This window comes from Perissodus microlepis, chromosome 6, assembly GCF_051167445.1.
Source record: "Perissodus microlepis isolate ML-2025 ecotype Zambia chromosome 6, ASM5116744v1, whole genome shotgun sequence".
Taxonomy (NCBI): domain Eukaryota; kingdom Metazoa; phylum Chordata; class Actinopteri; order Cichliformes; family Cichlidae; genus Perissodus; species Perissodus microlepis.
Window position 1 is genome coordinate 9,071,806 of NC_140466.1, and position 27,735 is coordinate 9,099,540.

The window sequence follows — 27,735 nt, forward strand, 5'->3', positions numbered from 1 at the left end:
AATCACTAAAAACACTCATTTTGTCAGTGACTGAACCTTCACAGAGAACCAGGTAAGCTGTTCCCCTTGTTTTTTCTCTAAGCTGGACCAAGATAACCAAATTTTCCCAACAGATGACTCCAATAACCCATTTAAAGCCTTGCCACATGGTAGAGAACCCAGATTTGACATTATTTCAAGTTCTTTTCAATTTTAAAGATGTGGTAAAGACTCAAGTTTACTAGATATTTGACACATTCATAACACATCTATGAACATGTCATTGGACATCTGTAAATCATACCCTTCGATACATCTGGGCCATAACAGTTTAATCATGACAGCTGTACTGTAACTGTACTGTAACTGGCTCTGTGTGTGTGTCTGTGTGTGTAGCATTTGAGATAACAAACTTTCACACTGAAGCTTGCATTTATTCTCAGTCGATGGGAAGTGGATCTGATTTTCAGGACCTTCATCGTTGGTTATACCTTACACTCTGTTTTTTTACAGCTGGAGTATCGTGCACAAAAGCTCAGGGATTTACATTAAAACTTAGTGACTCCTTCAAATAAATTGTATAACAGGAATAGTGTCAGTGATCTTGTTCACTCAGTCCTGGCAAGCACACAGCAGATCACTTTACATCAAATGGGAATGCCACTCACTTTAGGAATTTATATGTGTTATTACTATGGTCTAGACAGTCTAGGACAGATGTCATGGAGATGTAAAATTGTACTTGCTCCATAAAAGGAACAAAGTATGAAAGAAGGTAAAGGTGTCAAGGTGCAATGGAGGAAATGTATTTCACTACAAAGACACTTATTTGTCAGTTCAGTTTAAAACAAGGCAGTTTAGTCCAATAGTGTCAAAGAAATACATTTTTTTAAGGAAACCCTTAAACATAGTCACTGGGAAATCTGCAGGTATTTTCTATTGCGCAAAAAATATGTCGCATTACTTTTCCCCACTGGAAAACATTTTTAAACTTTCTTTTTAAAGAAAAACAATGTTTTAAGAGTCCTAACTAGATTAAATGACTTGTAAGATTTCCTGCAGTGTGACAGCACCCAAGGTGATTTCTCTGGGAATACCATTTTCTGCCCCATAACTACCAATAATACAGACTAAAGCTTGTGGAGGTATAAAAAGAAATAAATACTCAGAGGACTCACAAAGTCACTCCTTCATCTGCTGAACAGTTCCAGATTTTACTTCCCGATGGCAGCGGTTTGGGGCTTTGTATGTGGTTTGTGGCTGTAGAGATGATGTGTTCATTACATTAGACAGACTGCACTATAAATTAACAGATAATATAAACCTAACAAAGAAACACCAACACAAGAAATGAAAAGCTCATAAATGTGCCTCGCATTAGGGGCTTTCATATTCTACAAATATATCCTATTATGATGACTTCTGCAGGTTATAATGTTTTTTTTTTTTTTTTTTTTTTTTTACCATTTTGTACCGTTAAAATGATAAGTCACAAACATGCACAGAAAGCCCAACATAGAGATGTTCACCAAGCTAATATACATTTGAAGTACTTTAATCAAAAGGTCCAGTTGTCCATAAAAACAAGGGAAAGAAATCATCCTAATTAGGGTGCAAGGTAGGATAAATCTAATCCCTTCACCAACTGTAACTGGACATCATGCATCTCTGTCATAACTAATGTCAGTCATACAATTACAGTTAGCCTCCACTATAGCAAAATGCCAGTTCCGCTGAGTTCAGCTTCTCTTTTACACATCTATCTGATTTAGATCATAGATTATATTAAAAAGAAAGAGTTATTGATGCATTGTTCAGTTACCTATTTGACAGAGGACTGCTGTTTTGAAGCCTTCAGATCAGCATTTTGACATTTTTGGATGAGGTGGTAATCCTGGGGTGTTAACAGTCAGTGACAACGCAGGCTTAGTGAGATTCATCTGTACTTCACTGTGATACTAAATGGGATCCTAAATTTTGATAGTAGTTAAAAAAAAAAAAAATCCAGAAATAACGTCACCTATCATTGAAACTGAATTGTCAACTCCTCAGACTCTTATACATAACCTACATTTTAATAAGTGAACAAGATCACTCAAAGTGGTCATGCCTGTAGTAACGCATGATTTAAACCACTTAGTGTATTTTTGAAAAGAGGTAAAAGTAGTTTGACCAAACCATGTTAGGTATGTTTATTTCTGTTGTAACGTTGACCTTTTTAATACCATGGGGTTTAACACCTTTGGGACTGACTCACCTTTGAGGCCAGTCTCAAGTGGTTATGACTGTAGTCTTCAATGCTGGCACCAGTATGCAACACAGTGGTTAGAAGTACTACCTAACAACAAGCACACACTGGGTTAAACCTGGACCAGTATGTGGAGTTTGCATGTTCTTCTGGGCTTGCACGAGTTATTTCTGGGAGCTCTGGTTTCTCCCACAGTCGAAAAACAGGAAAAGTTAACCCTGGCTTTCTTGGACGCTTTCATAAAGACATTCTTAACCCCAAGTGTTTTACTTCCTATTTAAATAAAGTTTGATCAAAATAGATGCTACTTGTTGCTGCTATCACAGGGTTGCCATGACATTTTGCCAGCTGATTTTGTGTCTTAATTTTGTACTATGTTGTATCCTTTCTATACTGCGTCTTTAGAAATGACCTGTAATAACAAGTGATTCTGCAGCACGGCTTTACCATCATGTCAAAATCCAGTAATGATGAAAGTCCTGCACGCTCATTTAGGCAGCCCACGTTGATTCTACTGTCACACTCACATGACATAATCACTTGCACTTTTAATAAATATTAAGCATTAGGATCATGTTTTTGCTTCATGTCTGAAAGTTAGTCTGCAACCTACTGGCACTGCTGCCCCCACTGTCTAAGCACTTCATCAGCTCCTTGTCCACTGGGCAGCTACCTGTAGACTCTCAGCATAACATCACCATTCATAAAACTCCCTATTTGCTGCCTGAAGCTTGTTGTTGGAGCCTAGATGCATTACTTTTGGTGCTGAGCTGTATTTAGTGCTAATTATCTAATGTTGGTGCTGTTCATCCATGTTAAAGAGATCAGTCTAAAATACTTTGTGATGTGACCGGTATTTTAGTGACACACCTGGGCTTGGAAGCAGTGATCTGCCATTTCTCGCTGTCTCAGCACAGCAGTAAAAGTCACTGTAAAACTGCATCATGGAAAGCGACCCCTCTGCTCCTCTTCTTTTCTTCTTATTTCACCTTTTTTTGTTTTGTTTTTTTCCATCCCTTCATCTCATTTTCTATTTCTGTCTGCTACACCCCGCTTTACCATTTGCATCCCTCTCCTCCCTCCTTTCCCCCCCCGTCCCCCTCTTTCCTCTGTAGTCTGCAACCTGTGGAAACAATTAGACCTTGTAAGCAGGGGCCTTTTGCCCCTGTCGTGTGGTCGGTTTAACCTGTTGCTCCAGAAGGATCTCTCCTCATAGTGCGACCACCACCTTGTCAGGCTCAGTGGGTGGGTTAAGGATGATTTGGGAGTGGGAGGGGGGACTGTTTGTGATGGTAGGAACTAGGAGACCACCAAGCTGCTTTTAAATGTATCTCCTAAGGGTTTAGCTGCTTTGAAATGTCAGTGACACAGCAAGATCACAAAGACGCTGTGAAAGAAAATGGAAAATCTTTACCAAATGTGTCACTTTCTTGTTCTCTGTCATTATCTTTTGTATGTTATTATGTTGCAGGCCTGATAGGATAAGGTTCAACCACTTTAGGAGTAAACAAACTCCTCTTTTAGCACGAGAACATCGCCTTTCACACTCTTTTCACCCTCTCCTTAACTGCCAGGAATGCTTTTAACAATTCACTGTTGGACACAGAGCAACATGGAACGCTGGGAGATTGTTGCATTCCAAAGGGGAGCATTTTTTTTAGTTGCTCTTCACGTGTCAATCAGCGACACTATCTCCTTGTCACCCTAAACCCCCCAACCCCCACCTCTAAGACACACAAACACACATACACTGTGAACCTACAGCCCGCTTTACTGCATTGCAGTTTAAGGACATAGTCGTCAATGTGTTAAGCACCTAAGAATGCAGGCCTTATGGTGGGTATAGGACACACAAACACAGTTTTCTCAGACTTCACACAAAGGTCTCTTCCACCACTAACATCTGTGATGTGGGTCACTGAGGAGCGCCTCTCCTTTGGTGACACACAGTAAGCACCAGATCTCTTCCAGTCCTTTAAAAAAGGGGGGAGGGAGTATAGTTTTCCAGCCTCATAAGTCATGTTATTATTTTATTCCATTGTGATTTGGTTGACTGTAAAATCAATCAAGGCTTGCAGCTGAATCCGATATTTTTGTTGCTCGATCTGAAATGATAAGGAGCAAGCTGGGTCACAGAGGGCAAACACACATCTCACACAATACCAGCAAACTTTCAACAGCTCTCCTTCCGACACACAAACACTTTCAGCCCTGGTGACATTCCCTGGCACATTATCAGTGCGTTGAAAACACCTGACTGGTATGTGACAGTTGCAGTTAGTGACAGTTCTCTTTTAAAGTGAGGACTGGGCAGGTCTTGGTGGTGGGTTGGGGTTTAAGGGTTGATCCATTTGATAGGAGTCCTGCTGGATACTTGACAGGAGCTGTCAGTGAGCCGAGGGGAGGGTGGTGCTTATCGATCAAACACCCCTCCTATCTGCCACGCTGACCTTCATGTCCCGAGGAGGGGCTGCTCTGGTGGGGAGACTGTAACGGGAGATGGGTGGGAGGGGGTAGAGGGATGTCTCGTGATTGTGAAAGTCAATTCAGTACAATAACAAAGCTAATGCACAGAAAACCTGCCACAGACGAACTTACCGCTTATCCTCACCACATGAGTTTTCTCAGTGAAATTACCTTATCATCCAAACTATACAACTGACACGAGTCCTGTTTCTGACATATAAGATTACAACATCTACAAAATTTAACTTTATCCAGGGAAAGTGGTGGAACACTAGAAAGAAAACAACTGCTATTTTTAAAAGCTTATTCTGACCGCTAGTTTGACTTCTAAAAAAGGACACTATGGGCTTCTTGAGTCTCCTAATTCATTAAGGAAGATATGTTGCTAAGGTAACTAGTCCAAAACATCGTTAAAAGTAAATGCTAAAATTTTAATATACAAAAGAAACAGTAAAACTTCAACTTTTTTGATGATAACCTTTTATTTCAGACATATAAAGCAAACACACCAATAACACACACATATATACGGATACCTGCATATACATGTACACATACATATGAATGTGTGATAGGAAGAAGTATGTATATATTTATTAATCCCTACCCTGTGCTTGAAACTTTATTGATTCAAAATTTTCCTCTTCACCTGCACTTCCCCTCAGTACTTGTATACATTTGCTCCACAAAAGAGAAAAAAGAAAGGCAAAAGCAAAACAAAACAAGGTAAAACAAAATATATCCAGCTTTTTTAATTAATAAAATTATTGTTGCTAAATGTTATGTTTGTCAACTAATCAAATCAATAATTCAGGTACCAACATTTACCTAACCCTAACCCGGTACGGTTACTAGGACCGAAGTTTATCAAACAGAAATTTAGATGGAAATTATTAATTTTGTATCAGGAGACAACTTTAATTGCTTTAATTACTATTTGTCACACCATGGAGGTGAAACTCGAACATCAAAGACATCATATACAGGCTTAGTTCATGGTTTGAAAATGTTGTGTGCTTGCTGTCCACTTCTATGCACAAACACAGCATCATATTGTTAATGACTGAAAAGCAGCAGATGCCAGCCAAAGGCAAAGTTACTCATGCACGTCTCTGCAAATTTTCCAGCCCGTTTGGAGTTGAACCAATCACATGCGTTTTGCTTTGACCTTCAGACTACGACTGTTCACACGCGCACACACACAACATTTGAATTTTGTATTATGGGTTTTCAGGGATTCAGTAGTTTCCAGAATTAAAAGTAAACACTTAAATCATCAGGGCAGCGACAGGATTGGTTGATGCTGAAAAACGTTTTTCTTTCTTCAAAATCTGGCATTGTGCCAAGGTTTATTTTTGCTGGAGAGATGGACGCCGTGCATGAAACCCTGCAGCAGCAGAAATGAGTTCGACACTGGGACACCCAGTCATCTTGTGGCTGACCATAACCAGTGTTTAGCCAGGACAACCTTTGGCCACTGGTCATTAGAGCACCATGCTGGACCTGCTGTACCGTTGTCAAAACACTGCACTTGGCGGAGACTCCGCTCAGCAGAGTCTGACTGGGAAATATGTGACTTTAAAATTGTGTATTACAGATAGAGTCATCTATGTGTCAGTGACTTGTATGTAGGCTCTTCCCCCCACATATTTTGGTCTTTTATGGTAGATGGCATAAAAACTTTATGTTTTTATTTAATTAAAGTTGAAGTATGTGCTTTTATAAAGAAAGCTGAAAAGTCGACACATGGGGTCTGATTTGTGGTTAATGGGCTCCCCCTACAGTCTCCTGCGTTTGTCACAACTCCATGTCGGCTGTGCACACAATGACTACATGGCTCTGTTCTCAAGAGAACAGCAAGAGTTTACTCATATCAGATGTATAATTACTATCACATCTGAATTTGTGTGCACACACTTCCTCACATGCCACTTAGACACACATCCTGCCTCTTCTTTCCTCCCTGCCTTTCTCCTTCCTGATCTATAAATACTCTGTCATCTGCAGAGGTTGGCTGTGAGAGGCGTTGACCCCGGCCTCTCTCCGTCCAGCAGAGCAGTGATTTATGGAGGCTCAGGTTGGTGCTAACCTTGCACTTGAGCGCTGGCAGTATAAATGATGGTGGGTCAGTGGCACCGTGGATGGAGGGGAGAAACTCTCTATCTGTGGCTCCACCTCTCTTTCTTTCTCTCTCTCTCTCTACTCTCTGTCCTGTTATCATCAGTGTGATAGAGACATCATTAAAATCTCCTGGGAGTATAAATAGTGCTAGATCAGGTGACAATGCCAGCTCTGGCCTTTGATGGGAGCTTTAATTTCATGCCTAATTTCTCTCGGCAAAGCGAGGATCGATGCTGGCCTGCCCGTGCTCCCTATCCAAAGACAGAGAGCGAGGAAGGACAAATGCTCACCGCTGAGTGATGTGCAAGCACCAAGACATCTAGCTTACCTGTAAACACGCATGCGTCGGTACTCCTCACAGGAAGCAAATAGGTTGACAAACGTAGACAGATACCAGGTCAAGAAACTCATGCAGAGATGCCTGCACCCACATAAAACTTAAACAATCAATACAGCTGGAACAGATAGCCTTGGAAATAAGAGCAACAAGCAAAATATAACTACACAGCTACCCACCTGTGTGTTGTGTGTGCTACACATTGCCATAGTGATAAATATGTCCCAGCTTGCAGCCCCAGGGAGGCATTGAACTCTAGCCCCTCTATAATGACTTTGTCTACCTATCGATCCGGCCATGATCCATGTACTGTAATTCTTATATCATCAGGCCCGGCCCCAGCAATAACTCCAAGTCATATTTCGGGGCCTCCCATCCACTTGACAGCTTAATGATGCAAGGGTCCTTGCCGAGTTTGGACTTTTAGCTCCCCAGCACACCTCTCCCTCTCTCTTCCTCCTGCAGGGCTCTAATTTCCTTCCTTGTTCTTTCAGACTAATATCAGCAAAGGCACAGAGAGGCTGCTCTCTCTGAGGACCTCCCTCTCTGAACCACATATCGTCTCCTTTTCACCTCTGTGCACTTGCAGTATAGCACAGGGTTGGTGTCTGACTGCTGTGCATCTGTCTCTGATTTGGAGCACAGCCCCTTTCAGGCTCCTGGGGAGACTCAGCTGTCCCTCTTTAGACCCTGTTCTTTTTCTCCCTTTGAGCCAAGGCTATATTTCATTGTCATTTCAGCCCTCTCTTTCTAGCCTGGGTGTAATAGCAGGAGATATATGAGGCTTGTTTCTGCAGCCTTCTGAGCTTCCTCAGCCTTTTATAAAACACTGTCAGAGTGACAAAACAGCAGCCCTTGGGTATTCGGGCACAGATGCCCCCTTATCCTGAAGCAATTTCTCAATATCCTGAGCTGATCCTTTTAGTAAAGAGATAACATCTGGGTCCTTGGACAGGATGAGTTGGAATAGTCATCCTGGACAGAGTCGTAGCTCATCGGTATAGCTCTGTCTGCTTATACGCCATGGGCTGTCTGTCAGTTCTGTTTTTATAAGCACTGATTTAGGGTGCAGCCCTTGAATCCTGGGCCAACAGGAAACCACAGGAGCATGCGGTGCCCCTGATAGGAGGTTAAAGCAAGAATTTATCCAGTTATTTTTTATTCTAATGCTGTGTCGGGTTATGTTCATTACTGTCGCTGTTAGAAAAACTCTAATGATGTTCCACCTGGCTGCAAAGACACAAAACAACGCTGTACCTGTGAGACAAGGCCCTGATTCAGATGTGAATAAAATCGAGGAGAAGAGAGGGAGCAGATGGGGTCTGCAGGCAATTAATGCTGCATGTTGTGTTGTTATTCTTCCACTTTGTTCCTGTCCCTCACCCCATCCTTAGTGACAGCTATCCTCTTTATATGCCACCGCATCTACAGAATTTCTCCTTCCTGTCAGTTCTACCCATCCCCACTGTTTTTTTTTAAACTTCTTCTCATCTCCATTGCAGTCTTCCCTCCTCCCATCTTTAGCTTCCCTCCTTCCTCACACTCACGAGGCGCACAGTCTCTGTCTCCTCTCTCCCGCGCTCTACCACCACCACCACCCCCAGCCTTAATTGGGAGTCAGGGAGAGCAGTGGAAATCGCATTAACGCGGGCCCTGCCTGGGTGTGCCATCCATCTTCTTTTTTATTACGCCGCGCCGGGGCTGCTTGGGTGCTGCCGTTCGATTTGTCACCGGCCTCGTTCGCTGATAACAGGCATTTGTCATCGCCTTGCCTCCCTGTTAATGTTATCATCTCCTCCCTGACAGCCGCCCTCCGCCGGGGAGCGCCGGCGACAAAGCACATCCGTCAAGCGAATATTTCCACGGCTAAGGGGACCGCACACTGCAATAAGCCACATTAAAGCACTTATGAAGGGTGCAGGCCGAGTGTGTACGTGTGTGCGCTTGTGTGCGAGTCAACGTACCGGTGCCATAGTGCACAGTGCATTGTGCGCTGCGTGCGCATACACATCTGCACACACACGTGCGCAGGAGCGTGCGCTCTTGTCAGTGCCGTAAAAAAAGTGAGGTGGGGGCCGACAGGGAGAGGAAGAGGTAATTTGTTGCAATTAATTACGCAGTGAGTGTGGCTTTGTTGTGTAGGAGAGCATTTTATCTGTTGGAATGCTTTCTTCACCAGGCTGTGATGCTATTTGTTTGATTTATAGCTTCTGCCAGCCCGAGGCGGAGCGAGCCTGCGTGTAAGTGTGTGTTTTCACATGTGCACAATGCTTTGGCATTATCCACAGAAATATACTGTAGTCTCGGTGACAAGGAGCCCTTTGTTTGAAAGTGACATTACATATGAACAGCCATGCTGCCCCTACTTGTGCCTCTCTGCAAGACCGAAATGCTTCTGTCCATTCAGCAGCAAATCAACAACGCCAAAGCCTGACCTTCCATCACAGTTTGCCTCACTTTTCCTTCTGCTTTTGTGAGTAAAGAAGACGTGTTTTAAAGTGCTGTGAGTATTCTACCAATCCTACAGTGATATGATGATGTTTCCAACATTGGCACGGTCCACCCCTCTTCTCTGATCTGTGATATCAAAACAGGCATTTGACATTGTGTATCCATTCTGCCTCAGCTGGGGGTTGCAGGGCCTGACAGATGGATCAGCCAGCCTCAAGGCAGAGGGAAGAGATGAGCGAAAGAAAAGCAGTGCTCCCCATCTCTCAACATACTGTATGATTCCCAAATATGCCATAGCATGTCATATGGTATGGCAAATGTTCGACCCTCGCAGAGAAAAATAGTCAGTGATGGCACTAACACACTGAGAGGTACATCTGAGCAACATTTTACCAAAGCTGCTTCATGCTATGATCACACAGTTTGAGATGAACGACTAAAGTAGACGGTCATAACTTAGTAACACTTTAGTAACATTTTAATTGACACACTTTGCGCAGAATGACGGAACCAGAGGTAGATAATAAAACACTTTGTTTGATTTACAATGTCATAACAACATTTTGACTAATACATGCTGCCTCCGTGTCATCAGCCAGAGATCACTTTTTATTTTAATAACTAAATCTGAGGTTGACTCCAAAGGAGAGTCAGTCACCACAGACACCTGTGTTAGCACATGCAGTATTAGAGTAAAACTAACAAAATAAAATATTGGTTCTTGCTTATTAATTTCCCCATTGAGAAAAAACAGCAATAGCTGGTAGCTGTCTAGCGATCGTGGCTCAAGAGTTGGGAGTTCGCCTTGTAATCGGAAGGTTGCCGGTACGAGCCCTGGCTCGGACAGTCTCGGTCGTTGTGTCCTTGGGCAAGACACTTCACCCATTGCCTACTGGTGGTGGTCAGAGGGCCCGGTGGCGCCAGTGTCCGGCAGCCTCGCCTCAGGGTGGCTGTGGCAACAATGTAGCTTGCCATCACCAGTGTGTGAATGTGTGTGTGAATGGGTGGATGACTGAATGTGTAAAGCGCTTTGGGGTCCTTAGGGACTAGTAAAAGCGCTATACAAATACAGGCCATTTACCATTTACCATATGATCTAATTCGAGTCATCAAACTGGACCTCTTTGTTATGTTTGTGGTTTCAGACCTCTTAGAGCTCTTGCTTTGCAGGTAATTATGCTCTAGTCTGTACTCCAAGTAAAATTCTAGTATTTAACAACTATCCTTAATTAACAACTATCTGTAATTTACCCATAGAGCCTGTGAATGCACGTCGCTAACTAAGCTTGCTAGCATTCCCAAAACATTAATTTTAATAACTACATACCATCTGCAGGAGAAACACCAGCCAAATTTGACAGCTATTAACATTTTTCTTAATAGCTTATATCTGTGAAACACTTGTAAAGTAAGTAAGGTCTGTTTATTTGCCCATCAGCAGTGTTGGTCAAGTTACTTGAAAAAAGTAATCAGTAACTAATTACTGATTACTTCCCCCAAAAAGTAATCCCGTTACTTTACTGATTACTTATTTTCAAAAGTAATTAATTACTTAGTTACTTAGTTACTTTTTAAAAACACGATTTACAACCTGAAGAGGTGATAAAGCAACACATCTTTCAGCCCAATTCTACTTTTTCTGCATAATCCATCATACAAAATGTGATCAAATGGAAAAGTATCTTTTTTTAACTTGTTTTATCAGTTTTAATCTTTTAACTTTATGCATCAAGCAAAAATAAAATTATATGCACCATTCTCTGACTTGAATAAATTAGTTTAACATTTAAACCTATTTTATGCACATTCCAGCACATAAAATAAAATATTTTTTGTGTTTACACTCAGTCTTTCAAATAGATGCAAGTAAAACACAGCTGAAAATAAATAAAGTAAAAGACTAGCGGTCCTTTTGCTCTATTTTCACCTGTAAAGCAGGAGTGGGGTAGGCGGAGGTTTACCCTGGTGCAGGTGTGCCGCGGTCAGTTGAAGAATCCGCGAGTTTCTCGGTGCTTGTTTAGGGTTTTTTTTTTCGCTGTAAAAAGAAGTTTTCTTCCCACGCACAACGGACACTAATGTTTTTGTCACTTTTTATGGAATCAAACTCAAAGTAAGGTCAGTACTTCCACGCTTTAAACGCTGCATGCTCATACTCTCTCCCGCATACTTATCCATTGTTGATCTGCACACAGCTGTTGTCACGAATGGCGCACTCGCTTACGTCACTGTCATGAGACATTCTCGCAAAAAATCACGGTTTTAGTAACGCAGTAACGCAGCGTTCAGTTATAAAAATATTCTTTAGTGCATGCAGTACTGTAGTATGTTTTTTTTCTGAGCACTTGTTGCCCATATTGAGCAGTTAGATGCCTGCTGTGTACGACAGTCTCCCTGTTGATAAAAAATGATGTTATTTGATGAAATTAGATCTGCAACTAAATAGACCTTGTGGTGACAATGTTTTCTAAACTGCTATTACAAACCCAAGAATGAACTGTGAACCTTACTGTTGAATGATTTATTTGCTAATAAAGCTCCTTTCAGCTGCTACTTTATTAACACGTGGTCGCCAAAGTGGATAGCTATGCATTTTTTTGATTTGGCAGATTGTTGCACAGGAGGCCTCTCCTGATGCAGTCTCAAAGGGATTTTTGTCTCCTCACGGGCTAAAACTAGGGTGTCTTCACTTGTTAGGCAGATCTGTAAACCACTAAATTCTAGAGATAATGAATGATTTATTAACCAAAAATAAGAATCAGAATAATCCTGCCTTTATTAAAGCTTTAACTTACTGGGCAGCATTTACCTGCCTTTCAGGCCAAAGTTTGAGTTCTGTTGTTGCCCTTTGGTGTGAATAGCTCCTTTTGCAATTTTTCTCCATTATGTCAGTGTTGGGAATGATTTTGGTTGCAGTTTGAAAATCTCCGTTTTATTTGTGTATTATTTTCATAATTCATTTTTGTTCGTGCTGTAATTGCAAGTGTTGTTGTGTTAGCTTTATGGTAGTTTTGGTGAGACGCAATGATGCCACACAATATTTCTCTTGATTTTAATTTTCTAAGTGTGGGAGTCCTTTTCCAGCATCACATCAGCTCAATGAATGTGAAGCAAATATAGCCCCCAAAAGAAGTCAAAGTATTGTGCTAACTCAGAGGTGCTGCTTAGGGCTTGATGTTAAAGTAGAAATGCAGTTCTGAGTTTATGAATGGAATTTTTTCATATTAATGTTTTGTATGTTTGCTTGTTATTATAGGCAAAAAACAAAGAACAAACAGACAAAAGAAATTCAGGGTCAGATGTATTTTTGTGTCTTGTAAATGATAAAGCATTAAAAATTGACTGAGCAATCTTGTGCAGCTACTATACAAGATTCTTCAGCGGTATACTAACTAATTACTCTATATAAAGTTGGCATGCATGTGTATTTGGAAGAGGATGTGTTTGTGCTGTGATCTCTGAACTTGACAAGGCCAAGGTCTGTTAACTTCTTGTTAGTGATCATGATCGACTACAGCTGGGAGTTTCTCTTCGCCACTATAAAAAGGATTTGTTTGACAGCATTCATTGGATTGACCGATATTCAGAACAACGGCAAAGTCAAAGGAATTTGGGGATGATCCAAAACTGACACCTTCAAGCTCGACTAAAATATGTAGCTGCCTACACGGACAAGCCAAATGCCTTCTGGAGAAAAGTTATATGGCTAGATTAGACAAAGACTGAGCAATTTGGCCAAAGGAGGTGTGCTTGGAGGAGCAAAGGTGAGGCTTTCAAAGTCTAAGAACACTTCACCAACTGTAAGTGTGGTGGTGGTAGCATCATGCTCAGAAGCTGTTTTGCTGTCAGTAGTACTGGTACCTTGCACAAAGTGGACGGGATAATGAAGAACTACTGTCAAATTCTTCAGTTAAAACTTTGATACAGTTGGGTGTTTCAACAGGACAATGATCCCAAACACACATTAAAACTGGTTTTGGAATGGATACAGGACGCTAACATTAAGCTTCTGGAATGGCCTTCCCAAAGCCCCCACCTCCTCCATAGACTATGGTTAAAAGCCATTACCACATCAAGAAACCAGTTTAAATTAAATCTACCAGTTCTATCAAGAAGAAAGATCAAATGTCCAGTAGGAGTTATGACAGAAGCATAATTCTGGTTACCAAAGGCATCTACAAAAGGTCCAACCCACTAAAGAACATTTAATCAAATATTAGTGGGGATATATGTATATTTTTGAGTCTGTATGCATACTTTTAATTCTGAGTGGATTTGAGAAAATACAACATGAATTCACAACTATGTCCCCAGTTCATACTTTCTAAAAGCATTAAAAATGTTTGCCATACAATCATTCCAACCTTAAAAAAAGAACAATTCAAAGGAGTTATTAAAAGTCCAAAATTACCATGACATTCATGCCCATGATGAGTATGTAAACTTCTGACCATAACTGTATGCAGTGACAATTTGCACGAAGCAGTTGATCTGACAGTTCCTCGTCTGTATCACTGACAGTGTTGGTTAAGCTCCTATTCAACTGGCTGAATTCCTATTTTTTGTCATGGAAGTCGAGGGTTCCATAGCCGTTCATCAGAGCCATTTTTAGTTCACTATTTGGATACAGCTCTTCTTCACAAATCTCATTCTTGGTGGCAAACATCTGGCTGATCTCCAAGAAAGTTTTGTTCTTGGTCTCTGGAATGATGAAGAAGGTATAGACAGCCACTCCCAAGCAGACCACACAGAAGATCAGGTAACAGAAAGGACCTGTTGCAATCTGGGGTGGAAGGACACAAAAAAATAAAAATGCACAGTTAAAGACACAAAACACTCTGGGTTTTTGGAAGATCATTACAATAGATTAACATAAACACAATGCAAACCACGACAGAAAACATGAAAGGTAGATTATTGGTTTTGTTGGCTTAAAGGTTAACGTTAGCATTAATAGCATTAGCATTAACATAGCAAATTTTTAAGGCAAGTACTTCCCTTTTTTTTAAGCTCTAAATGATCTACTAGGTTTCCAAACTAGCCAGGGGCTCTTTTATTGCCCTTATTGCCATTATTTTTGCTGGAAAAGACAGTAAGATCAGTAGCAAATCAGTGATGTTTTGCAGCAGGGGAAATGTTTTGGTATAAACTCTAAGGATTAGCTTTCCTAAAGGTAGGCTATAAAACCGAAAAAACACAGGACAGGGTGTTTAGCCTAGCTTATCCCAGAGACTAGAGGAAGACGGTACCTGCTAGCCTGAAGACTAAAAACACTTTCTGAGAGCAATGAAGTTATTTTGCTTCATGTGGAATAAAAACAGAAAAATTAAGGAACATGCAATCTCATATTTTAAGATCTGTGGCCAGACTAATTACTGACTGCCTCGGTCACTGTCAACTTAACAATTAATTGTCCTCTTTACTTTGTAGCTTTTCACTTGGAACGAAGCCGAGGACAATGACAGACAGCAAGGTCGGGACTTTTAATTGGAAATTTTATTGGTATTTGTGGAGTCACTTCTGTTCAGACAAAAGTGCACAGCCAGTCTTATACACACAGCAGATCTGCATCAAATGTCAAGACTACACATGTACAAAAAAAAAATTAATAGAAATAAAGCCTTTTTACATGTTTTTTCACTATAAACTGGACAGTATTTTTAGATGGCTTTTGTGTACATTTGAATTTAGCTCTGTGGGATAGAAGTCAGTGCTGACCTCTAAGAAGGGAAAGACAAAACCAATGGTGAAGTTGGACATCCAGTTGAGGCAACCAGCCACGGTGTACGCAGCCGGTCGATGAGACTGCTTAAACAGCTCAGCAGTGATCAGGAAAGGCACACCCGCTGTAAAGAATACACAAAAACATATTTGTCTTATTCCAAAAATATTCCCAACAACACCACATGAAGACAGTTTAATCTAACTAAGCATCCTGTTATAACACAAATCACATTTAATTACTTAGTATGGCTATATGAATCTATTGGGTGATGTGAAATTAACATCGGCATCTTAGTTCATCAATTACTTTATCAATACTCCCACTCAGGACTCTTCCTTGGCAGTTACTCAAAATTAACAGAAGATGATTAATGATAAACATTTCACAAGTCCAAGTGCTATTATATTACACTCCTTTTTCTACATGTACTTCATTATGTGTTCATTATTACTCACTAATCATAGACTGACAAGAGAGGAAGGTGTTTGTCAAGACGGCAAAACTCCACTTCTGAACCACAAGACACAGAATAGCTTAGCTCATGCAATTCATTAGTTTAAGATGTGCCTTAACTTTAAACATGTGATTCTTCATTGTTAGAAGTGAAGGCTATGAAGGAGAAATATGCATTAGTATAAGCTCTAATGATTAGCTTTCCGAATAATGTGCTCATTATTCTGTGCATGATAACTGCAGAGAGAAAAGTTTAATATTGTCAAACCAATAACTACACCATAATTTGTCAACATCTGCGCTATATATGGGAGGGCATCAATGTGCAAGCAAGGTTTCATTTGAAGGAAACCATATTCATCACAGCTAGCTTATGAACAATGAGCCATTAGAAGTCTAATTGCAGCAAGAGAAATCCTTGTTTGCTGAGGTATAGATTTTGCCTGTTTGACGAATGACGTTATGTAAACCAGATTTGTTCTAATCCATCATCCTCGCAGGTTCGCTCGACGTGGCTCTCATCGTTGTAAACTATTGCCTCTTAATTCACTTCACTCATCTCATCCAGTGTACAAATGGCTGTGAGAATGGAAGCAGTGTGGCAGTTAGGATTTCCTAATTTACAAGACTAATGAAATACAATATCTCCTCACAGCCAGAGGAGGAGTGTGGAGGATGGGGTGCTGATGTTTTCAAGCTTTAATGCCTGCTATTGCGCAAGTTTCCAGCAGGGTGCAGTGTTTCCTCATACACAGGATTACTTCTAGCTAATGCAATCACATGTAGGTTTGAAAGTGTTGGAAAGTTTTCATGCCAGATACAGATACAAGATTGTTTTTTTGTTTTTTTTACCTGGACCTATGCAGAAGCCAGCAATAATCCCAATAACACAGCCCACACTGATGTAGCGCATGTTGGACAACTGCGGCTGTGATTGGTCAAACACAAGTCATGAGTTGCAGATGGTCACACACAGTTTTTTTTATTATTATTAATTTATATGATGACTTCAGATGGAAAAATCTCTAAGCCTATCTAACATTTTACTTTGTTTTAAATATTTCGTCAGTGTCCTTTGTTCAGCTTCAGTGAGTTTACTTTAACAGCAGTGAAATGGTCACTGAATGAAATGTCTTACACTGGTTTTTAACAAATTCAATAGTGTTTTGCAGCAAAACCTGCTTTGCATTTGTGCATCATCCTTTGTGCAGTCCACCTCTTTGGATGAGACATAGGAAATAGTTGCTAAACATGCAACTGAAAACAATCTTACAAATAAGTGTGTTTTGATTGGTGTTCCTGTGGACATGGTAGCTTTTAGTGGCATTTAGAGGTTTCTGCTAACAAACCATGTTTGGAAAGAGGCTTAGCATGGCTTTGAAGTGAAGCTTTCACCTGATATCATTTTCTCATTTTTCACAGAGGGTGTCACTTAGAGGCTTTTGCATCTGAAGACATACAATAATTTATGTAAATTATGTAAATTTGGTTATGTCCTAAGCTCCATGTAATGTACTATAATGTCATGCAAAATATTCCTAAACCAGCAGGATATCAGATGACATGTACCTGGAAGAGGACAGACACAGTGATTCCGGCACAGCACAGTCCCATAAAAAGGAAACCACCAATCATCAGTGGTCTTCTGCCCAGACGCTCAATAGTGAAACACTAAATAATGGACAAATAAGCAGGACTACATGTGACTAACCCATAAAAATAGATTTTCAAAAAGTTAGTTGCAATTATACAAATCTTTCATTTGCCATGCTACCTATGCCTATATATATCTATATCTATATATCTATTTTTAATAGAGTATAACATGACCCTGTGCACGCTACAGAATAAATGACCTTCATTAGGTTTCAGCTCACCTTCCCCTAATCAGATTTTATGCAAGCATGACCGAGACAACAGAAAACACAAACTGAAACAATCAAATTAAACAAAACAGACTGTGCATGACTACATGTCATAACCAAAATAACCAAAGTCATTATTTATTTTAAGTATTTTAGGTAAAAAGTTACATGTTTATCAGAAGGGAAGGCATTTGTTTTTCCCAGTTTCTCTTTTTCTTGTGGATCAAGACTTAAGTTACCATCAGTCATACAAGGCACAGATTTATTGCAACCCCAAGTGCTTCATGGTTAATTAATCTGCTAATTCTATTTTCAGTTTAGCAGCCATTAAATCCATAACAAAACAAAAAATGCAATTTTTTATGTCAAGTTCCCAATATACTTAATTCTGTTGTATAGTTTTGCTTTAACACTGGTCAAACAGAGCTCAGACCAGGAAAACAGGAGCACATTATCACATCTGTGTTCCAACGTTACAAGTCCAAAATATAAAAAATCCTTGTATAATAGAAATACATTCATTTCATCTTAATGTGTGTGTGTCTACTCACCCCCAGCATCCCTGAGATGACCTCAATGGCCCCAGTTCCCACTGTTGTGTACTGAATATAAGGGTCTGCGATTCCTGCTTTCCTAAAAATGTCATTTGTATAGAACCAGATCTGAAATTGACACAAGGTTTATTGATATGTTGAATCCTTTGAACTATTGATACAGCAAAAATCAAAGTTTGCCTTGTTTCCTTAAGGAGCCAAAAAGTCACTCTGCTTATCTGGTAATGCACACGATTCATCATAGTGATCATTATCACAAGGCCGACCATCACTCATGCATTTGAGATACAGCTTTTCATCAGTATGGACTCCTGACAAGTACTCCCCTTGAAATTAATTTGCGCATTCTCATTAATCACACTTTGCTGATACAACATCCATCATTGATGATGTGCGGACAAGATCGTGATCAGTGCAGTTAAATGCTGTCTTGTTGATTTAGTAACCATACATATAACATTTCATCACCATTGGAGGCTTGAAGTATGCAAACAGACGAGCAAAGCAGAAGGCCTGCACAAGCACAAACAATTCCATAAACTTAAACAACTGGGATAAGATTTGATGAAGATGAATATAAGCTGCTAGGCTAAAACGCCTCCTTACTGAGCTAAAATCTCCTCTAATATAAGAATTGTGTTATATGAGTTGATTCATATATTTTGTTTTACGCACATGAGCACTAAAGTGCAAGCCAGTAACACTGCAGTGGTGTCAGAGTGCTAAGCAAAGTAGCCATGGCTCATTTCACTCTGGAGCTTTTTTCAGCTTTTTCAGGCCAAACTGTTTGTTTAACAGAATTAGCCTCATCTAAAATAAACCCTTTAAAATCACAGAATTTCAAAGGTGTTCTCGGATTATTTAGCTCATCTAATCTGACATGCCTCAGTGTGTAAACCTAACCCAGATTTACACAATGAGGTATGTACAGTTAAAGTAGGAAAAGTTAAGTAGGAGAGAATCACAGTCTTAAAATTACTTAATTTCTGGGCTTACTCAAAGCTACAAAGCCAACTATACTACTGCAGTATTACCAAAACAAGCATCTGTCTTGAGAAACTGTCCTTGAGAAGACAGATGCTGATAACATAATAGTGTAATGGCAACTTCTACTTTATACAACCTAGTTCAGGAAACCGTTCATTGAGCACATTTGTGTCAAATGTCCTAGCACCTTACACCTCCACATTACAAAAAGTGGATAAAACCTGGTTCACTTTTTAGGGGAGTGTGTTGATCCTAAACAGATGCAGGTAGCCTCAGAACACGTCTGAACTTAGTCTACCTTAAGAAAAAACAACCAAAGAACGTAATCCTCATTGTCTGTTTTATTACAGCATTCTTGTTTGGAACTGATTGCGCTCATGCTGAATTATCCACTACAACCAGTACAAAGACACTGGAAATCATTCATTACATACATCTGGAAAATATTTTGTTACCTGAAAATTAACTTTATGAATTTAGTTATGCATTTATTTGTCCCTTCTTTTCCTTCTTCATGATTTATCCATGATTTCACTTCTTTATGATTATGAATATGTAGTCAATGCTTTGTCGTATTCTCTTGCTTCGTGTAGAAGTGGAAGAACGAAAACAAAGCAAGAGCAGCAACAAAATAATAGCGGGGCTGCCACTTTATGATGTGAATGACAGTACAGCTACAGTAGTACTTGCAGAAGAAATAGCTCTTTCATCATTTTTCCTAGGTTGAGTGGCTCCCCAGCTGGCTGTAATAACTCTACAAAATCAGCACCACAAATACTGTAAAAGCACCATGTTGTAACATGTTGAAAAATATCTGTTTGTGCACAAACTCAGTCTGTATGAATATGATTATAAGTATCCAATATTTTAAGAAAAAACATGCACATTTACTTTTCAAACTCTTTTGAATTGCTTAGTTTTACTTTTCGTGTCTCAGATTTGGAGACACTACTTCTTCTGGAGGTTTGAAGCCTTCCAGTGTTCCTGGCTGGAACAGCTGGGACTGAGAGACTCAGTGGGGTGCACCCCTGCTGCGAAATGGCACTAGCATATGAGCCTGCATGCCTGGAGCCTCCATCCATATGAAGCAATGAGTACAAAGATGTGTTTGACTTTGTGTTCGGATGGGTGGACCTTGTTATGTGAGGTAACGCTGAGGGAGAGCACCAGGAGATAATGAGGCATGGTCACATCGCCCCCTGCTTAGTCATTCAGTGGGTGTGAGACTGTGATGTATGGATGGACGGGAGGAGCCCAGCTGGGAACTCTCGCACTATAAGATCTCACTCTCATATAATAACTGCACAGTTGTTGCACATTCAAAATGTGACAACACACACACATATAAACAAAAGATGAAAAAGGCAACACAATAGTTCTCCTACTCACGGCATCAATCCCAGACAGCTGCATGCCGATGTTGACCACCGCAACAGTGAGGACCTGCCAGCGGACACAGCTGTCCATGAGGAGGCTATAGACAGAGAGGGTCTGCATGGAGGACAAAGAGCGTTGCTCCTCCTGCATCTCTTCAACCTCAGCCTGAATGTTTCCTTTAGTACGGAACCACTTTAGGGCTACAGAACAGAGTGAAACATGAGTCTTTTTTTTTTTAAACTGTTTTAATTCATCCTTCAAGTATCACAGTGAAAGGATTATGTAAAGTTTGAGAATCTGTTCTAGGCGTCTTGATCTTCCTTTGTAATTTCTACATTCAGAAAAGGAAAGCAGGAAATGCACTTTTTAACCTGCAATGGTGGCATGCACATCTCCTCTCTCTATTAGCAGATATCGTGGACTCTCTGGAAACCATGGCAACAGTATCAGCTGGACCATGGTAGGAACCGCCACAAGAGACAAAAGCAGAGGCCAGTGCTCTTCCTGTGTGGGGAAAAAACAACCCCAATAAAAACCAAACACCTCACCTAAACCTTGATTTAAAAAAATAATAATATCATCATCTAAAACTATTCATTCCATCTTTACCATCTTTGTCTTTATACCTATATTTAGCTATTCCATAAGTAAACATAAGGTGTCTTGAAGCTTTTTCTGGCTGAAAGTATATTGTTTGCAATGCTTTGTGCATCTGCTCAATTCTAGATCACAGAGTCTCTGCTTGCATGCATCAATTCAAAATGTTATTTTTATTACATATTAGAACTATGGAAGCCAGTCAAACATCACAGTATAAGAACCTTTCCCAGTATCTCCGAGAGCCCCAGGACCTGAGCGATGAAAACTCCAAGACAAATATGAATGCTGGGAACAAGGCCCAGGAAGCCTCGCAAATTCTTAGGGGCGATCTCACCGAGGTACATCGGCACCACACTGAGAGAAATCCCTGTAGAAACGAAGAAAGTGCAATTAATACAGTCTGATTGTGCTGGTGCAAAAATGAACAAAACACCAAAATGTGAACTGAAAAGGCAATTTAAAGCATAAATGACTCAGCTGTTTATAGATTATAGGAAATGTATATACAGCTATTTTTCACCAACAACACAAAGTGCTGCTAATTACAGACAAATATGTGACAGTAATAATAACAGTAAGAAATATTAAGAGGAGATTATTGACATCGGAATAAATTTTAGTCAACCAGGGACAGTAGGTATGTCTACCTGAATGTACTCCTGTGATGAAACGCCCAATGATGACCATCTCAGGAATTCTGCACCATCTGCTAAAGCCCATCAGAGCTCCGCCCATAAAAACAAGTGCGGTGGATCTCACCAGAGTCCCTTTCCTGTTTGGACGCAGTGATTCTCGTTGCTCAGCTCTCTAAGTTTGAGTCTGTCACAGGTTAATAGTAATTTCATAAACATGCACTCAAAATTCATAAACATGGTCACACTGACCTTCCATATTTGGTAACTAGTCTGCCCACCAGCAGTGCTCCGGTCATTCCACCAATGGCAAAGATTGACACAGTAAGAGAGTACAAGACGGTAAGAAGATGCCCATCCGGAGTCAAGCCATGACTTTCTAATAATGTCTCATTGTAGAAGTCTTTGATGTACTGGTGGAAAACAAGGTAAATTCATTTTCTAAGCAAAAACGCCCCAAATAAATCAAACCCAGTGTAAAAAGTGTGCAATCAAAAGATAATGTTACCTTTTTTAGATATCTTATTTATTTAGCCTTTTATTTATTATTCTAGCACAGCAGTTTTATAGGAGTCAGAGTTCAAAATATTGTTTTTTTTCTTACACTGAGCTTCGTGCAACCATGTGCTCTCTGAAACCAGCTCTCTGAAACCAGCTCTCTGAAACCAGCTCCTCTTCCTTTTAAAGCAACTTTCTTCTGACCGACTGCCCCTTGCAAACAGAAAGTTTGAAGAGGAGTGTGGAGCTTCTGTGCTCACATCTAAAGCCATGAGACGACTATAATAAATACATCCAATCTTACTGACATAAACGAGAGCCAAGAGTTGCAAAAACAGCCTGAAATAGAGCAGTCGGAAGCCTGGATTTGTGAATAGTGCAAATACTTAAGTTATTATCAATTACGCCGATCAAACTTTTTGAAACCTTGAACATGTTTAATGTGAGCATCCGTAACTGTAACACTACAGACATGACACAAAAAATGAAACATATAAATGATACGTCACAATATATCCCCAAAAGACCTGAAAAATGAAAATTTGATGTTGTAGCTTCAATAATTTAATCAAGTCAAGTCAAATTCAAAGCTGAAAAGGACTCATCGACTGCATGCTTGATGAATCTGACGGTGACGCCTTTCACTCAATAAAGTGTCCAGGATGATCCATTGCATTAAAATTTTAAGAAAAATCTTAATTAAATATATAAATTAATATGAATTCAAAAGAATATAGAAAAGGTGCAGGAGAGGACACAATTCAAAAATTCACCCTGTACTATGCGCTATGTTATCGCACATAAAAAGGCCTCAGTGAAAGTCTACAGATCTCATAAAGAAGCATACGACAGTAACAACATAGTAAGTGTCCATAACCAACAAGAAGGGAAATTCATATTTGCTCCTTTGCTTTGTTTCTGTATTGATTTCTTATACAAAGTAATGAAAATTATTGAAACAACAGAAAGTGTCATATGATGTCAGAAAGGTTTCAGCTGCTGATCTGCTCCTCCTTAAAAGAGCTGAATAGAATAGAATAGAATAGAACTCCTCCACATTACCTTGCTTACTAAAATATTACTTTCTGAATGTTGTCATATACTGACCTTGAGCTTGTATATCTGCAGCATTGTTATTTGTATATCTACAGTCATGTAAAAACCCTAAAGAATGTTTTTACAGAACTTCATAGAGTTTTGTGAAAATCTAAGTACATCCTTACTGGTTCCACAGGATTAGTAGCAGGCAGGTGCTGCTAATCAAAAGCACTTGACTAACTCATCAGCAAGTGTGACCACACGAATAAAAGCTTTTTTTGTTTATTTGTTTGTTGGTTTGTGTTTTTTTGCAGTATGCTGGTCTGGAGTGTTCAGGTGTGTGTTAACACAACGACAAAATCTTGGAAGTACAAACCCATTGACCCCAAAGCCAGATGATCCAATGCTCTGAGGAAGTGTTAAAACTTTTAATGTTAAAATTCATGACAGGGCAAAAAACTGAGAAGTAAGGCTTGTTTGGGAGGGTTACCAGGAAAAAGACTCTTCTCTCTTAAAAAACAAACACAAAAACAGAAGAGTGATTGAAAAAAGAGGGTAACAACAGATCACATTTTATTTGTATCAGTGTCAACAACAGCGTCAACACATTATCAAATGATTGTCGTACCAATTACATTAAATCATAACCAACTGCTAAATGGTCTTGTCTTTCTTTCTACTCTGCTGGCTGATTATTGAAGCACAAGTTTTCTTTAAATTTGATAGTAAACTATTAAAACTAAAATACATTTTACCTGAGATTTATTGAGTTTAAAGTCTGAAAAAAAGGATGTTATGTCGATACTGTGAGACTTGCGGGCTCTGCTTTGGATATCAGTCTGAAGTAAGCACTTTGGCTTTCTGATTATGTAATCTAAGTTTTTATATTATTTATTTTCAGACAAGATTCGTCCGTATCATAATATCCAAAGCACATAAAATGAGCTATTTTGTCTTGTTGCACAGACTGACTATTGTGCCACACTTTGTGAACATTATGACAGCACAAAAAGGACGCTAACGTTACTGAGAGCAGGTAAATGTTTGACCTCATCATTTGAGCAGAAAATTTTAGATCACTTGACACTAAGAAACTGACCCAAACAAAATGAACTGAACTGCTCCAGCTGTCCCTACTTCTGTGCAGAGCATTCAGGATTTGGGGAAATACCCAGTATTTTTCTGTTTTTCTCAAGAAAAAGATTGATTTTATTCTCACATCTGACTTCCATATCAGACGGGAGTCGGCCTACGCTAGCTAAATTGCTAGCTTAGCCAAAGGACACAAGCAGAAGCAACTAAATTGGCTCCATGTCTTTTGAAATTAGCCGTGCCAGGAAATAGTTATTACATTAATGTGTGCGTTTTAGAGCATTAGAGAGATGACTTGTGACTTCATTCCATCCTCCCGTGACCAGTAGCTAAGCTAATCATCTCGTGAATCTATTTTTATAAAAATGAAACTCATGTCAAGCTTTTAAAGCTGGGCATACACTGTCTGATTTTTCGGGGATCGGCCCGAGTTTCGCCTTAATTGTGTGTCGTGCATCGTTTAGTATACATGAGGTAACAAGAAGCGATTAACTCACGACCAGCTCCCAATCATCAATCGTATGGTCGCAAGAAAATCAAACCTGTCTGAAATCCTTTCAGCCCTCGTGAGGGTGTCACCGCAGCCTCTCACACTGCGCACGCGCAAACAGAATTGGAAGTAGAAAGACGGAGCAGCACGGCAGTGCAGCGTGTGATCTGGACACAATCGATGGAGGCACAAATTGTAGAACTTTGGCAAGCTCATCCGAGCATTTCGATGTGGCCTCACAATATTATCACGACCGCACCAACCATGAAAAGAGTTGGATGGACATTGCTGCTCAACTGCAGCCGCCTGGTCAATGTTTTTCATTAGCAATTTAGCAAAGTTGATGGTGGTGGTGTGTGTGTCTGTGTCTGTTAAAGACAGAGAGGGAGAGACAGATTTTGTGTTATAAGCTTCATGTTATGGACGCACAGTGTGAGCACTCAAGTTGCATCAGAGCATCGGGCCGTATATTGTGAGACCCTGCATCGTGACCCACGAACTTCTAACCCCTGCGAATCAATCGTAGAGTTTGAGCAGGAGCTGAATAATGCGACTGAAAAAATCGCACAGTGTACGCCCACCTTAATGTGCATCTGCAAGCATTTCAACATGTCTAAGCCTCCCTCTAAACCAATTACAGTTTCATTGTGGATATTTAAAAACAATAGCATTAAGAAAACACCCTGGCTGGCTGATTCCTGACCTGGAACTGATGCAGGGTTTTTATAAAATTTTTGTTACTTTAATCCACAACTATAAAACATATTTATAAAGTTTCAACAACAGATACCAAGCTCTAGAAAAACAATGCAAATGAAAGCTGGAGATGAAAGGTTTAGCTGATCCTAAGTCCTGAGCTACGAACATGAAGCGATACCCTGAGCCTGCTCACATGCTTCTGTGGGGCTGGACCACATGACTGCACCGCGGCAAATTCAACATCCAAGGAACATAATGGATTAAGAGCTACAGCGTATCAATGACATGGTGAGGTAGCTACATAAGCCCACATGACCCCACATGACAATTTATTTGTTCAGTTGGAGTGTTATGTTCAAATGGGTTATTTAACCACTGAGAATCAAATTTCATACAGCGTTTAACCATAAAGGGAATATTTGAGTTCTCACGAAAAGCATACACGCAAATGAAATCACAAAACCAGGAGTCTTATTATGTAGACGACGATGAAAATACCTTTGCAGGAGAGTTGACAACGGCCAAGTTATAGCCATAGAGCATAGAGCTGCCAAATGAGGCCAGGAAAGCCACTGCCAGCAGAGGCTTTGTAAGATGCTGTGGAAAACACAAAGCAACACATGAGGGGAAAACCAAGCTGCAAACAGAGTCTACTGTCTCAGGGATGTCTAACTCATTTGACATTGTGGGACACAAACAGTCCACTTTGATGTGAAGTGGACCAGGCCAGTGAAACTCCCCTTTCTGTCAGTGTAAAGCAGTTTAACTATTCATTCAATTCAATTCAATTTTATTTATACAGCATCAAATCACAACAACTTTGCCTCAAGGGCCTTTATATTGTAAGGTAAAGATCCTACAATAATACTAGAGAAACCTCCAACAAGTATTTGGTGACACTGGGAAAGAAAAACTCCTTTTATACCTTTTATAACAGGAAGAAATCTCCAGCAGAACCAGTCTAAATCCCAACTGGTCAAGGTTGGGGGTTAGTGAGGGAAGCCAATTCAATTTCAACAGCTTGTCTGTTTTTGTACTTGATGAAGAAATGTTGTAGTGAATGAAAAATTGTAAGGAAGTGTATATGCAAGGAATAAAGGTGTAAAATCACATTAATTACAATTAAAGGTCTGCCATTCTCTCTCTCTCTCTCTCTCCATATGGCCATTTTTATCTAAGCTGTAAAACCTATTTAAACACAATTAAAAGTCAAAAACGTGTCAGAGTGGAGTCTTTGCTTGACCAATTCTGGCCCCCTGACCTTATGTTTGACACCCCTGATCTAATAGATTTCACCATAACTAAACAAACTGGAAGTGTAAACAATTACCCTAAATGAATATGTTAAAGCAGCTGACTAAATGTTACAGTTTAGTCAATGTGTATTGAAAAATCAGCAAAATGATGTTTAGTTTTAAAAAGTCACCATGATCAAAGGTACCTGACTTTATTTAGAATTTAAAGCTGTACAACAACAATCAGTCATAACAGATAAGACTCATAGTCTGTTATGACTAAAGGTAGTCAACAGCTCCTCTGAGCCATTGTCACTCCTTTTAAATATAGTACACAGGAGACATTGCACCCCACTCAGCAACAATTTATTCTGATTAAATATCTCATGTGGAGCTGCTCACATGTCACACCACTTTAAAATGAGACACGAGTAACTTCTCATTTGCCGTTTAAAAACACACGCAGGCTACTTTTGCTTTTAAAGTCTCCTTTAGTCTTTTTTAACCTGATTTGTGGTAAATTGAACGATGCTTGGAATGTCATATGACGTGGTGACTGGTGCTATTGTACGAGTTCAGTGTGTCATGATGAGTTTTCCAAGGAACCCAGTAAGCATCTTATATGAACCATGACCTTGAACGAACGTTGTACAATGAGATTAGGAGGCATTCGCGACATAATTCCAAAATCATGTGACTAATAAAAAGCGATCACTGGAAACGACCATACCACCCAGGAATTAGATCTAAATTTTTCAAAATGCTTACACTTACCAAGGTGAGTTTTTCATTGTTTTCCTGTAACAGTTCTTCCGCCATTTAAGTCATAAATAATTATTCCCCTTGTGTGAGTTTCTTCGTCATCTGCAAAACTTTTCAAAACTATTTTCA

The 27,735-nt window shown here is 39.9% G+C and overlaps 1 protein-coding gene across 1 annotated transcript; it reads right to left on the bottom strand.

Annotated features, from left to right (window-relative positions):
- Positions 1-13,538: 13,538 nt before the first annotated feature.
- On the bottom strand, positions 13,539-27,663 carry slc2a15b (solute carrier family 2 member 15b). The gene is made up of 12 exons (XM_084929961.1): positions 27,619-27,663; positions 26,108-26,206; positions 22,045-22,205; positions 21,808-21,932; positions 21,382-21,527; positions 20,932-21,064; positions 20,573-20,760; positions 18,194-18,304; positions 17,347-17,448; positions 16,630-16,705; positions 15,318-15,445; positions 13,539-14,382 (listed from the first exon to the last, which is right to left on the bottom strand). Exons 1-12 carry the CDS (start codon positions 27,661-27,663, stop codon positions 14,155-14,157), a joined length of 1,542 nt encoding a protein of 513 aa, XP_084786087.1. The 3' UTR covers positions 13,539-14,154.
- Between the last annotated feature and the right edge of the window lie 72 nt (positions 27,664-27,735).